Source organism: Lycium barbarum, chromosome 5, assembly GCF_019175385.1.
Source record: "Lycium barbarum isolate Lr01 chromosome 5, ASM1917538v2, whole genome shotgun sequence".
NCBI classification, from domain to species: domain Eukaryota; kingdom Viridiplantae; phylum Streptophyta; class Magnoliopsida; order Solanales; family Solanaceae; genus Lycium; species Lycium barbarum.
The window spans coordinates 5,017,888-5,031,091 of NC_083341.1; the positions used below are offsets into that span (position 1 = coordinate 5,017,888).

Below are 13,204 nucleotides of genomic sequence, written 5' to 3' on the forward strand. Positions count from 1 at the left end.
TCAGACTGCTTTATTTTGACTTATTCGCTTTCTTTAGTTTCATTTGCATTCTGCTTTGAATTGCTGTTGCTTATCTAACTTTTCTCGTTGTGATTTCTCTTGAGCCGAGGGTCTTTCGGAAACAACCTCCCTGTCTTCCAAGATAGGGGTATGGTCTACGTACACTTTACCCTCCCCAGACCTCACATTGTGGGATTTCACTGGGTATGTTGTTGTTAATCATACTTCATTAATATTTATTTTTGTTGTATTAATTGCTTAATTTTGGTAAATTAATATAATTTGACTAAATATTTACTGGCTATCCCGTGTGTTCCTCACTTCACTCGTCTGCAACAAAACTCAATATTATCTGATCTAATCCCATAATAATCATATAAAAAACAACACAAATACAAAATCAATCAAACCCCACAATTTATTTCTAATATAATCACTTCTTGTCCTTCGATCCTCCATAATAAATCCACACAGTACTATATATTCTTTCATGTCATTAATAATCATATATATATAGTGGTGGTGGGTGAAATGTATTTATAGAAAAACTTCTCAAAAGGAAGAATCTTTTTTTTTTCTTAGATTCAAAATGGGTTTTTTAAAATATTAAAAACACTTTTAGAAAGAAGGGTAAAGTTTACTTACAACAAGTGAAATTAACCTCTATCAATACTATTTCACAGCAGATATTTACGTCAAATCAATACGCCGTATTAAATGTATTCGCATAAAAATTTCTTTCACTTAATAATAATTCATTAATTAATATTCTTACTTTATTAAATGCTTAATTTTGATAAATAATATAATTTGGCTAAGTTTTTTTCCCACTATCATGTGTGTTCCTCACTTCACTCATCAGCAACAAAACTCAATATCATCTAATCCAATAATAATCATAGACAAAACACAAACATAAAACCAATTAAACCCCACAAATTTTTTTTCTAATCTAATCACTCTTTATCCTTAGATCCTCCATAATTAATCCACACAGTACTATATATTCTTTCATGTCATTAATAATAGTGTTGGTGGGTGAAATGTATTTATAAAAAAACTTCACACACACACAAAAAAAAGGAATCTTTTTATTTTTTGTAGATTCAAAGCGTTTTTTTTTTTTCAAGATTTGAAGAAAATGGGGAATGTTAATGGAAGAGAAGAAAGTGATGGTAATATCCCATCTGGGGTTGATTCTGGTGGGGTCCAAGATATCATGACCGTTCATCAAGTTGATGGTGAGTTTATGGGACAATCTCCACCGTCCAGTCCTAGGGCATCTCGTTCACCTTTGATGTTTAGACCTGAGGTTAGTTTTGTTATAACCTTTTTAGCCTTTCTTGGAAATGTGGGGTTGTTTGGGGGGGGGGGAGGGGGTGGGGGTGTTTTATTTTTTCGTTTTATGTTGTTGTTGTTGTTGTTTTTTTTTTTTTTTTTTTTTGTATTTAAATGAAGTATGTTTAAATGAATATTGAGGATTCATGTAGCAGATTTTAACTAGTTAGGATTTGTTGCATATTAATTGTTGTTGATTACTTGATTATGTAGGTGTAAAGTTCAGAACTCTTTATGTTTAATTAGATTTAAGGCATATTAGTTGTTGTTGCATATTTTTTTGTTTTATGTTATTGTTCTTGTATCTTTTGTATTGGAATTAAGTGGGTTCAAATGAATATTGAGGATTCATGTAGCAGATTTCAACTAGTTAGGATTTGTTGCATATTGATTGTTGTTGATTATGTAGGTGTAAAGTTCAAATCTTTTTTTTTTCTGTTTAATTGGTTGATACTGGTTTGGGATCGTAGCATAGTCGTTGTTGTGCTTGTTTGGGGTGGAGGGTTTTTTTTTTTTTTATATGTTATTGTTCTTGATTTTTTTTTGTATTGGAATGAAGTGTGTTAAAATGGAGATTGAGGATTCATGTAGCAGAGCTCAACTTGTTAGGATTTGAGGCATATTAGTTGTTGTTGCTGCTTATATAGGTGTAAAGTAATCTTTTTTCTGTTTATTTGGTTGAAATTGGCAAATGAATATTGAGGATTCGTGTAGCAGATCTCAAATAGTTAGGATTTGATGCATATTATTTGTTGCTGATTATGTAGGTACAAAGTTCAAATCTTTTTTCTGTTTAATTAGTTGATACTGGTTTGGGATCGCGGCGTAGTTGTTGTGCTTGTTTGGGGGTGGAGGGGTTCTTTTTCTTGTTTTTACTTGTCTTATTCTTCTCGTATTTTTTGTATTGGAATGAAGTGGGTTCCAATGAAGCGAATGAATATTAAGGATTCTCGTAGTAGACCTCAACTAGGTAGGATTTGATGCATATTAGTTGTTGTTGATTATGTAGTGTAAAGTTCAATTTTTTTTCTGTTTAATTAGTCGATACTGGTTTGGGATCACGGCGTAGTCATTCTTGTGCTTGTTTGAGGTGGAGGGGTTTTTCTATTTTTGGTTTTATCTTATTGTTCTCATTTTTTTGTTTGTTTGTGTTGGAATGAAGGGGGTTTAAACGAAGTGAATGAATATTGAGGATTCAATTTGCTCGGACTTGGGTGCGGGTGTCTGATACGGGTGCGGATCTAGAGGTCGGATCCTTCATGATCTAAATTTTAAGAATCGGGGATACGGATCCAGGTATGGATACGGGTGCGGGGATTCAGCTAAAAATAATTCAAATATCTAAAAATAGAGCTATAAAACCTAAATTATGACATATAATGTGGAAAACTTGAGGAGAAAATATTGATCAAGAAAGAAACCCTGGAAGGAGATAAAAGGAAATGAGTGACATAGAAATTTCTATGTACAAGGTATTCCATTTTCTTCAATTTCACCTTAGCTTTGTTTTGATTACATAAAGCATTGAATCCGTTTGGAATTTCTCCGTCGCTTTTGGTCAAAGTACCCAAAATCAATTGACCAGATCGGGTACGGATCCCAAACCCACACCCACACCCATGTCGTATCGATACGGGTGCGGCACCAAAAGTGAAGAGTCCGAGTAACTTAGGGATTCATATAGTAGAACTGAACTAGTTAGGATTTCAGGCATATTAGTTGTTGTTGGGGTGGAGGGGGTGTTTTACTTTTTGTTTTATCTTATTGTTCTCATATTTATTTGTATTGGAATGAAGTTGGTTCAAATGAAGCGAATGAATATTGAGGACTCATATAGCCAACCTCAATTGATTGGGATTTGAGGTATATTAATTGTTGTTGCTTATGTAGATGTAAAATTGAAGTCGATTCTGGTTTGGGATCACGGCGTAGTCATTCTTGTGCTTGTTTGAGGTGGAGGGTTTTTTCTATTTTTGGTTTTATCTTATTGTTCTCATATTTATTTGTTTTGGAATGAAGTGGGTTCAAATGAAGCAAATGAATATTGAGGATTCATGTAGCAGACCTCAACTATTTATGATTTGAGGCATATTAATTGTTGTTGCTTATGTAGGTGTAAAGTTCAAATCTTTTTCCTTTTTAATTGTTGAAACTGGTTTGGATCGCGTAGTCGTTCTTATGCTTGTTTAGGTGTAAAGGTTTAACGGTGGCTTCAAATGAAGCGAATGAATACTGAGGATTCGTGTAACAGACGTCAACTAGTTAGGATTTGAGGCCTATTAGTTGTTGTTGCCTATATAGGTGTAAAGTTTTAATTGTGGGTACAAATGAAGCTAATGAATATTGAGGATTCATATAGCGGATTCAACTAGTTAGGATTTGAGGCATATTAGTTGTTGTGGGTGGAGGGGGTATCTTACGTTTTGTTTTATCTTATTTTTCTCATATTTATTTGTTTTGGAATGAAGTGGGTTCAAATGAAGCGAATGAATATTGAGGATTCATGTAGTTCACATCAACTAGTTATGATTTGAGGCATATTAATTGTTGTTGCTTAAGTAGGTGTAAAGTTCAAATCCTTTCCTTTTTAATTGGTTGAAACTGGTTTGGGATTGCAGGGTAGTCGTTGTTATGCTTGTTTAGGTGTAACTTTTAATTGTGGATTCAAATGAAGCGAATGAATATTGAGGATTCATATAGCTGACTCAACTAGTTAGGATTTGAGGCATATTAATTGTTGTTGCTTATGTAGGTGTAAAGTTCAAATCTTTTTCTATTTAATTAGTTGATACTGGTTTGGGATCGCGACATAGTCATTGTTGTGCTTGTTTGGGGTGGAGGGGTTCTTTATTTTTTGTTTTATCTTATTTTTCTCACATATGTTTTGTATTGGAATGAAGTGGGTTCAAATGAAGGGAATGACTATTGAGGTTTCATGTAGCATACTTCAACTAGTTATGATTTGAGGCATATTAATTGTTGTTGCTTATGTAGGTGTAAAGTTCAAATCTTTTTCCTTTTTAATTTGTTGAAACTGGTTTCGATCTCGGAAACAGCCTCCCTATCTTCTGAGATAGGGGTAAGGTCTGCGTACACTTTACCCTCCCCAGACCCCACATTGTCGGATTTCACTGGGTATGTTGTTGTTGTTGTTGTTGGTTTCGATCGTGTAGTTGTTCTTATGCTTGTTTAGGCGTAAAGTTTTAATGGAGGGTTCAAATGAAGCGAATGAATACTGAGGATTCGTGTAACAGACCTCAACTAGTTAGGATTTGAGGCCTATTAGTTGTTGTTGCTTGTGTAGGTGTAAAGCTCAAATCCTTTTCTGTTTAATTAGTTGAAACTGGTTTGGGATCGCAGCGTAGTTGTTGTTGTGCTTGTTTAGGATGTAAAGTTTTAACCTTTGTCTATCTAATGGCTTGGGATGAAACAGGTTCAAATGAAGCGAATGAATATTTAGGATTCATTAGCATACCTCAACTAGTTAGGATTTGAGGCATATTAGTTGTAGCTGCTTATATAGGTGTAAAGTTCAATCTTTTCCTGTTTGACTAGTTGATACCTATGTTGCTTTGACTCGGTGTCGAGTGTCGGATACGGGTACTTATCTAGAGGTCGGATTCGGCATAATCTAAATTTTAAGATTCGGGGGTACAGATCCGGGTGCGGATACGGGTTCGGGGATTCGGCTAAAATAATTCGAAATTATAAGAAAAATAACTAAATCCATGCCTAGAAATAAAAAACAAAAATAATTTTTTAATAGTTATGTTTCATTTATAATTAAATATTAATTTTTAATTAACTTGAAACTCTTCTAGATACAATAAGTGTCCACTCTTCAAGAGCTCTCCGTTTCTTTCAATTTAGCCTCAAATTTTTTCTCAGATTGGCCCATGGATTCGGTCAAAGTATCCAATGTCGTTTGACTAGATCCGACACGAATCCGGTGTCGGTGTCGGTGTCGTGTCGTGTCGGACACGAGTGCGGTAGCAAAAGTGAAGGGTCCTAGCAACATAGGTTGATACTAGTTTGGGATCTCGATGTAGTTGTTCTTAAGCTTGTTTAGGTGTAAAGTTTTAATCTTTGTCTATCTAATTGCTTGGAATGAAGTGGGTTCAAATGAAGCGAATGAATTTTGGGGATTCATATAGCCGACCTCAACTGATTAGTGGGATTTGAGGCATATTAGTTGTTGGTTACGTAGGTGTAATTATTTAAAAAAAAAATCTGTTTAATTGGTTGAAATTGGCTTGAGATCGCGGCGTAATCGTTGTTGTGCTTGTTTAGGTGTAGTTTTTTTTTTTTTTTTTTTTAATCTTTGTCTATCTAATTGCTTCGGATGAAGTGGGTCAAATAAATATCGAGGATTCATGTAGCAGACTCCAACTTGTTAGCATTTGAGGCATATTAGTTGTTGTTGCTCATGTAGGTGTAAAGTTCAAATCTTTATCTGTTTAATTGGTAGAAACTAGTTTGGGATTGCGGCGTAGTCATTGTTGTGCTTGTTTATGTGTAAAGTTTTAATCTTAATCTTTGTCTATCTACATGCTTGGAATGAAGTGGATTCAAATGAAGCTAATGAATATTGAGGAGGATTGAGGTGTATTAGTTGTTGCTTATGTAGGTGTAAAGTGGTAATCTTTTTATGTTTAATTGGTTGAAACTGGTTTGGAATGGCAGCATAGTCGTTGGTTTGCTTGTCTAGGTGTAAAGTTTTAATCTTTGTCTATCTAATATCTATGTTTTCCCACTTTTTGAACTTTGGATAGCTTTCTGTTACCAGCTAGCATGGAATTAATGTCTCTTATGTGGATTTATCTGATAATAAATGCTCTGTATGATCGACATTGTTTGGTTTTCAAATATTTTCCCAGATGCCAGTGGTTCCTCTACAGAGACCTGATGAGGGGCACGGCCCAAGCATTTCATGGACGCAAACCAGCTCAGGTTATGAAGAGCCTAATGACGAGCAAGGAGTTCCAACACTTATATCTTGGACCCATGATGGCAAAGAAGTTGCTGTGGAGGGATCATGGGATGATTGGAAGTCAAGGTTATAAATTTATTTTCTCATCCACGATGTCTCCTTAGGCGTCAAGGCTGCAAGTTAATGTTGAAATTTCACACTCTTTTTCCAGGATGCCTCTGCAAAGATCGGGGAAGGATTTTACCATTTTGAAAGTGCTTCCTTCAGGGGTCTACCAATATAGGTTTATAGTTGATGGACAATGGAGGTGTTCCCCCGACTTGCCATGTGTTCAGGATGAAGCAGGGAACACTTTCAACCTTTTAGACATGAAGGTACATTTGTCATCTTGTTCTCATGGCTGTTACTACATTTTCAGTAATCCATTGATTTCTAATAGCCTGTTTGGCCAAGCTTCTAAGGCCAAAAGTGTGTTCTTTATTCCAAAGTTGAGGTGTTTGGGGGAAGTAAAAGTGATTTCGGGTAGAAGCAGAAGCTGTTTTTGAGAAGCTGAAAAAAGTAGCTTCTCCCTAAAAGCACTTTTTGAACAACATTTTTGAGAAAATACGTTTAGAAGTACTTTTTTAAAGCTTGGCCAATCGCTAATTGCTGCTCAAAAGTGCATTCAAATTGATTAGCCAACACAAACTGCTTCTCACTGCCTTTGAAAAAATTACTTCCAAAATAGGTTGATTTTAGATGGCCAAACAGGCTATAAATCTAGTTTTCTGTTGTACTGTTTCTTCGAAGGCAAAATAAATAAAAAATAAATAATTGGAATCCAGAGATCCAATAGGGACTGAACGAATTCCCTTTAGATCGATTTGAAGAGGATGTTCCTGAATCATGTGACTGGCTATAATATGTTAGTCAAATTAACTGTCTGCATCAAGTCAAATTTCTGAAGGAGTTGTTTCTTCAGTGCTTATTCTTATACATATAGTTTTAGGGTATGTTTGGTATGGTGGAAACATTTTCTGGAGGATGTGTTCCAATTTTCTCATGTTTGGGTGGTCAAAATTTTTGGAAAACATTTTCTGTAGGAAAATAAGTTCCTTAAAGATGAAATTATTTCCCTAGTGGAAGTAGGGAAAACAAGTTCCATAGGTGTCATTCCACACTAATTATCTAATACCCACCCTCCAACACCCCCAACCCCACTCCAACCCGTTAGCCCCCATGCCGTATAGTTTTTGCCTAAATTATACAAATTCTTTTAGATAATATTTTCTGCTTATTTACCAAACATCAGAAAATAAGCAAGAAACCCACTTACTTTCATAGAAAAGTTTGCCTTCATACCAAACGCACTCTTAGATAATTGTAATTAAGAGGTTTCTGATATTTTATGTGGCTCTTCTTCGTAGATCCATAGCTCTCCATGGTTGCGCTTATGCCTGTGCTTTGGGCTGTCCTAAGAATTTGGCTTTCAGAAAAGATATGGAAATTCTTTTTACGTGTCTGTCGATCGAATCTCTGCTGAATTTCGATTTATCTTAGGCTCAACCTTAGCTGTCACTCAATTGTCTGGTTTGTTCGTGTTTGTGCGATAGAAAATACGGAAAAGGGCCAAATATACCCCTCTACTTTGGGATATTGTTGAAATTCATCCCCCGTTATACTTTTTCGTCATTCATACCCCTGCCGTCTATCAAAGTTCTAAATATACCCCTCATTCTAACGGACTGGACACGTGGCAGCTTTTAAATAAACCTCAACCCACCACTTAAAAAATCCGTACCCGACCCAAAACCCAAGACCCGACTTACCCATTCCCTTCTTAATTTTTTACCCACCATCCCTTGTTGCCACACACCGCCTTCTAGTTCATTCTTATAGTCACCACCGTGTTCCTCCACAAAACCGCCATAAAAACACTCTGTTTTTCATTGATGCTGCTGGAGATCCGCTAAAACAGCCATGAATCACCCTTAAAAGTGCAATTGGAATATCGGATATTTTGCACACCTCTGTACAACTCAACGTTAATAAACCAACAAAAATGAGGAAACACCAACAACAACAACAACCCAGTGAAATCCCACAACGTGGGGTCTGGGGAGGGTAGAGTGTACGCAGACCTTACTCCTACCAAGGTAGGACGGCTGTTTCCGAGAGACCCTCGGCTCAATAAAAACATAAAAAGAGGTCAGATACGGCTAAGAGATTCAAAGCGATATGGAAATGAAGTAACGCATTAGAGGGAATTGGGGAATTCAGCTACTGCCATGGTGCTGCAAACTTTTTTGCACAGATGAAAAGATTTCTTGTTCCTTTTAAGTTGTATAACATTTGTAATATGCAATTCAATTTTTGTGCTGAACCTTTTCAATCTAAAAGAAAATAAGTCGATTCTTGTCTTCCTTCCAAAACCCTTCTCAGCAATTCACTTTTTCTCATCTTTAATATAGCAGTTTAAAAATTTCTATTTTCTATGGATGAATAAGAGAATACGTTGTTAGTAAGCCACTGAAGATTTGTTCTTACAGCCACTGAAGATTCTTGTTGCTCAATTACAAAAAGTTCTCATCATGTTTCAGAGAATATTGACAAGCAAGCTCAAGGCTTTTTTGAAAGTTTATACCACATAGAACAAAATAAATTGTTCTTACCATCAATGGAACCACCCCTTAAAAGCTTTTCTTACCATCAAAGTTTGAGGCTTCACCAATAGAAAAATAGACCTGGATGGGAGGGTGTTGTTCAGTTTTCACTGTTGCTTCTTCTATGATTGTAGCAGCTTTTTATAGTGGGATTTTTGAAGTTGTCTTTTGAAATCAAAATGAGAAATGGAGGAGGAAATGATAGTGGAGTTGTGCTGGTTTGATAACAATGGTGAAGAAGGGAATTGGGAATGGAACCAGGCTTGGCAGAGAAGACAACGAATAGGAGCAATTAATTTGTGGAAGGGTCGGATCGGGTTATGGGTCAAATTAATGGGGTTGGGTTTTTCACTCAGACGATGCCACGTGTCTCCTCCGTCAAAGTAAGGGCAAATTTAGAACTTTACCAGATGGTAGGGGTATGAATGACGAAAAAGTATAACGGGGGATGAATTTCAACAATATCCCAAAGTAGAGGGGTATATTTGACCCTTTTCCGTAGAAAATATGGTGAGAGATCATGAAGTTAATGTCTGAATATCTCTTTTGTTTCCGCAAAGAAAAATCATTGGCAAGTTTTTGAATCTCATCCACTATGTATGTTAAAATCATGGTGAAGTAAAAATATCCCTAATTCAAAATAGGTTGATTTTAGATAGCCAAACAGGCTATAAATCTAGTTTTCTGTTGTACTGTTTCTTCGAAGGCAAAAAAAAAAAAAAAAATTGGAATCCAGAGATCCAATAGGGACTGAACGAATTCCCTTTAGATCATGTTAGTGGCTATAATATGTGAGTCAAATTAACTGTATGCACCAAGTCAAATTTCTGAAGGAGTTGTTTCTTCAGTGCTTATTCTTATACATAGTTTTAGGGTGTGTTTGGTATGGAGGAAAACATTTTCTGGAGGATGTGTTCCAATTTTCTCATGTTTGGGTGGTCAAATTTTTTGCAAAACATTTTCTGTAGGAAAACAAGTTCCTTAAAAATGAGGAAAATTATTTCCCTAGTGGAAGTAGGGAAAACAAGTTCCATAGGTGTCATTCCACACTAATTATCTAATACCCGCCCTCCAACCCACCCCAACCCCATAGCCCCCATGCCGTATAGTTTTTGCCTAAATTATATACAAATTCTTTTAGATAATATTTTCTGCTTATTTACCAAACATCAGAAAATAAGCAAGAAACCCACTTACTTTCATGGAAAATATTTGCCTTCATACCAAACGCACCCTTAGATAATTGGAATTAAGAGGTTTCTGATATTTTATGTGGCTGTTCTTCGTAGATCCATAGCTCTCCATGGTTGCGCTTATGCCTGTGCTTTGGGCCGTCTTAAGAATTTGGCTTGCAGAAAAGAATGGAAATTCTTTTTATGTGTCTGTCGATCGAATCTCTGCTGAATTTCGATTTATCTTAGGCTCAACCTTAGCTGTCACTCAATTTTCTGGTTTGTTCGTGTTTGTGCGATAGAAAATATGGTGAGAGATCATGAAGTTAATGTCTGAATATCTCTTTTGTTTCCAGAAAGAAAAATCATTGGCAAGTTTTTGAATCCCATCCACTATATATGTTAAAATCATGGTGAAGTAAAAATATCCCTAATATATAGCCCTGATGGGTACATGTACAATATCACTGGTCATAATTAATGCTGGCAGATACTAGCTTACGTGCATAGTTATGTTGCTTAAAGGGTGTTGTTAATTCATTTACCTTTGAAGGAAAGGTCCTGTCTTTAATGAACATATGGTATGACTAACACTGTAGGTGTTCTCCGACAATCTCTCTCTCGTCGAGTCGCTGTATTTGGTGTAAACTTGTGTGCCCAAAGTTGGTCTAAGAAATAGCAAAATAAGAGGAAATGTGAAAATAAATCTTAAATGATTTGACAAGCTCCTTTTATTCTTTTGATTCATTTTTTCTCCCATAACTATTAGTCTTATTTTCTTTTATTTATTTTGTGCTTTTGCATAGAATCTGTTCAAGAGGTCTTTATAATGATACTTTATGTTTTTGTGTAAAACTGGAATACCTTCTCCTGGATGCGGAAAACTTTGAACTGCTGGTACCCATTTCTGTAGATTCTGAGTGAAGAGATGAATTTTTCTTTGGTGAAATTTGTTCTTTAGTGCCTTATGCAGCCTAACCTCAGGGTTAATTTCCCAGGACATATCATTGTTGTTACTGAGAATTTCCCACTCCAGATCCTTCTTTTCTTCTCTGTTTCTTCTCCGTTCAGTATTGACATCATGGTTCATCATATTGGTTGCCTGCAAGCAAATGACTACAAAGCTATTCTTTTTTTTTTTTTTTTTTATTCTCATCCCCCAAATCTTGGATCGTTTCAGCCACAAGCAGGGTATATATATTTAGTTTGTTATTTATTTTTTATAGGTCTTAACACATAAAGATCAGCTTTTTTCAGATGTTAATATGCTGCTGTTTAATTATAGGCTTGTAAATCTCTTACTTATCCTAAGTAGACCCAACATCGCACTTTGCGAAGAGCAATAGTCTTGGCTGTTTACGAGTCCTTTAGTTTGTTTTTCACTTCCACCATCCTTTGATTTGCTTTTTGATTTTTATGTCCATAACTTGTTTTTGTTTCTTAAGTGGATACAAAGTGCATTCTAGCACTTAGGGGTAGTTTGGTTGATGGATAGAAAGGAGTTATCCATGTATTAAAACTAGCATAAGTTTATACATTGTTTGGTTACAAAAATAGAGAAAAAGTAAAAAATAAATATAGAATCTAGCACAAGTTATAAAATGTTTGGTTGGTTTTTTCTCTTTTCTACATAAAACATAACACTGCTAATACAATGTTTGGTTCATGTTTTTCATTTCCGCATAACTAATACATGTAGTTATGAGGGAATCTATATATTATTTTATGTAGGGGAGAAGATGGAATAACTACTACATAACTAAACCCTGCATAACTCTAACCAACAACCAAACGACCCCTTAGATAACTGATGGCACTTGTGGAGTAACGGAAAAATATGCAGCAAGTGAAGCGTGATCCGCTCCAACCCTTTTCTTCTGGGACAGCGACTTTTCCCACTTGCTTCGTCGGTGACAGCCTCATGGTTGGGAGTGGGCTATTCCGTCTTTTTCGTTTGGTTCACCCAACCTTTGAGTCAAAGGGAGCAAAGTGAGAGAATTCCACTCCTGGATTGGAGGGATTCTGAGGGGCTGGGTTTTACCATATCAAAAGAAAAAGTAGGACTTTGTTTGATGCCACGGATTCTTCTCTGATTAGTATTAGTCAAAGCTTATTCGAATGATCATGGAAGTCTTACTCTACTTGCTTAGCTGCCTTTATGACTAATCTCGTCATTTGATGAATCGATAGTTAGATTTCCCAGATGGGCCTAATACTCTTCAACGTTTTGTCCTTTGCTTTGATGTGCTATATTATCTTGACAAAGTTTGTCCTTGCTGATGCATGTGCAGGATTACGTTCCAGAAGACATCGAGAGCATTTCTGGTTTCGAACCTCCTCAATCCCCGGATTCCAGCTACAACAACTTGCACCTCGGATCCGAGGACTACGCGAAGGAGCCGCCGGTTGTCCCGCCCCATCTACAAATGACTTTACTTAACGTTCCTCCATCTCACATGGAAATTCCTCCTCCGCTATCAAGACCTCAGCACGTGGTGCTTAACCATCTCTACATGCAGAAAGACAGGAGTACCCCTTCTGTGGTAGCACTCGGTTCAACTAACCGGTTCCTGTCCAAATACGTGACAGTGGTTCTTTACAAGTCGATACAGAGGTGAAGGTTCGATAAACTCGTCTTTATGATAGTGTCTTAAGTAATTCGAATACTAGTAGCAAATTATTAGAAGTCAAGCATGTTGGCTCATGGTTTCTGCAGTTAAAAGGTTTAAAAAAAAGGTAATAGAGGTAATGTTTAGAAGTTTATATAGTAGTAAAGCTCTGTGACTTCCTCCATTTGCTTTGCAATCTCTCATTTGCTCCTTTTTCTTAACACACAATTGATCAAGTCCAATTTTCTTCTTCTTGATGTTATGAACTAGATCTTATGTGGCTTTGCTCTATCATAAAGTATTGCTCTACATGGCTAAAATGAAAAAAAAAAAAAAAAGTTGAATAATGAGGTGCTCATTGCTCTCGGAGGCGAATCCAAGAATTAAGCTCTATGTGTTCAACCTTTAAGGTTCTTGCCTTCCTTGCATTGAACCCATTATTTTTTTAATGTTATGGTTTCATATATACTATTTGTTGCAACTCTAACGAAGTTTACACATAAATTTATTTGT

The 13,204-nt window shown here is 36.0% G+C and overlaps 1 protein-coding gene across 1 annotated transcript; it reads left to right on the forward strand.

Annotated features, from left to right (window-relative positions):
• The first annotated feature begins 821 nt into the window (after positions 1-821).
• Positions 822-12,942, forward strand: LOC132640226 (SNF1-related protein kinase regulatory subunit beta-2-like). Its single transcript, XM_060356733.1, has 4 exons — positions 822-1,312; positions 6,216-6,394; positions 6,480-6,642; positions 12,374-12,942. Exons 1-4 carry the CDS (start codon positions 1,142-1,144, stop codon positions 12,698-12,700), a joined length of 840 nt encoding a protein of 279 aa, XP_060212716.1. The 5' UTR covers positions 822-1,141; the 3' UTR covers positions 12,701-12,942.
• Positions 12,943-13,204: the final 262 nt, after the last annotated feature.